Source organism: Egretta garzetta, unplaced genomic scaffold (genome assembly GCF_000687185.1).
Source record: "Egretta garzetta isolate BGI_Z169 unplaced genomic scaffold, ASM68718v1 scaffold241, whole genome shotgun sequence".
Lineage (NCBI taxonomy): Eukaryota > Metazoa > Chordata > Aves > Pelecaniformes > Ardeidae > Egretta > Egretta garzetta.
In genome coordinates, this window is record NW_009258675.1 from 1348667 (window position 1) to 1348988 (window position 322).

The 322-nt window shown below is 69.9% G+C and overlaps 2 protein-coding genes across 2 annotated transcripts in view; one reads left to right on the forward strand and one right to left on the reverse strand.

The window, feature by feature from the left end:
* The window catches only part of LOC104135250 (charged multivesicular body protein 3), a 50365-nt gene that overhangs the window by 42669 nt on the left and 7374 nt on the right, over positions 1-322 (reverse strand). The window lies entirely within an intron of this gene.
* RMND5A (required for meiotic nuclear division 5 homolog A) overlaps positions 1-322 on the forward strand; it is a 33605-nt gene that overhangs the window by 6938 nt on the left and 26345 nt on the right. Inside the window, exon 4 of the mRNA XM_009648882.2 lies at positions 7-139. Coding sequence (XP_009647177.1) covers positions 7-139 — 133 coding nt within the window. The remainder of the gene's footprint in view (positions 1-6; positions 140-322) is intronic.

Genomic DNA, 322 nt, shown 5'->3' on the forward strand with positions numbered 1-322 from the left:
GACCAGTGCGTGACGGTGGAGCGGGAGCTGGAGAAGGTGCTGCAGAAGTTCTCGGGCTACGGGCAGCTCTGCGAGCGCAGCCTGGAAGAGCTCATCCAGTACGCGGGCGGGCTGCGCCGGGAGATCCTCCAGACCGAGAGTACGTGGAGACATCCCCCACCCCCCGCTCCCTTCCCTAGCCCCTTGCCCGGAGAGTTGAAGGTGGGGGACGGGTCCCGGGCCTCGCCTGCCCTCGGGGCACTGCTGAGGAGGAGCCCTGGTTCCTGGGCAGCGGGCACGGCGTGACCCTGCTCAGCGCGTCCAAACCGCCTGCGCCTCCCTC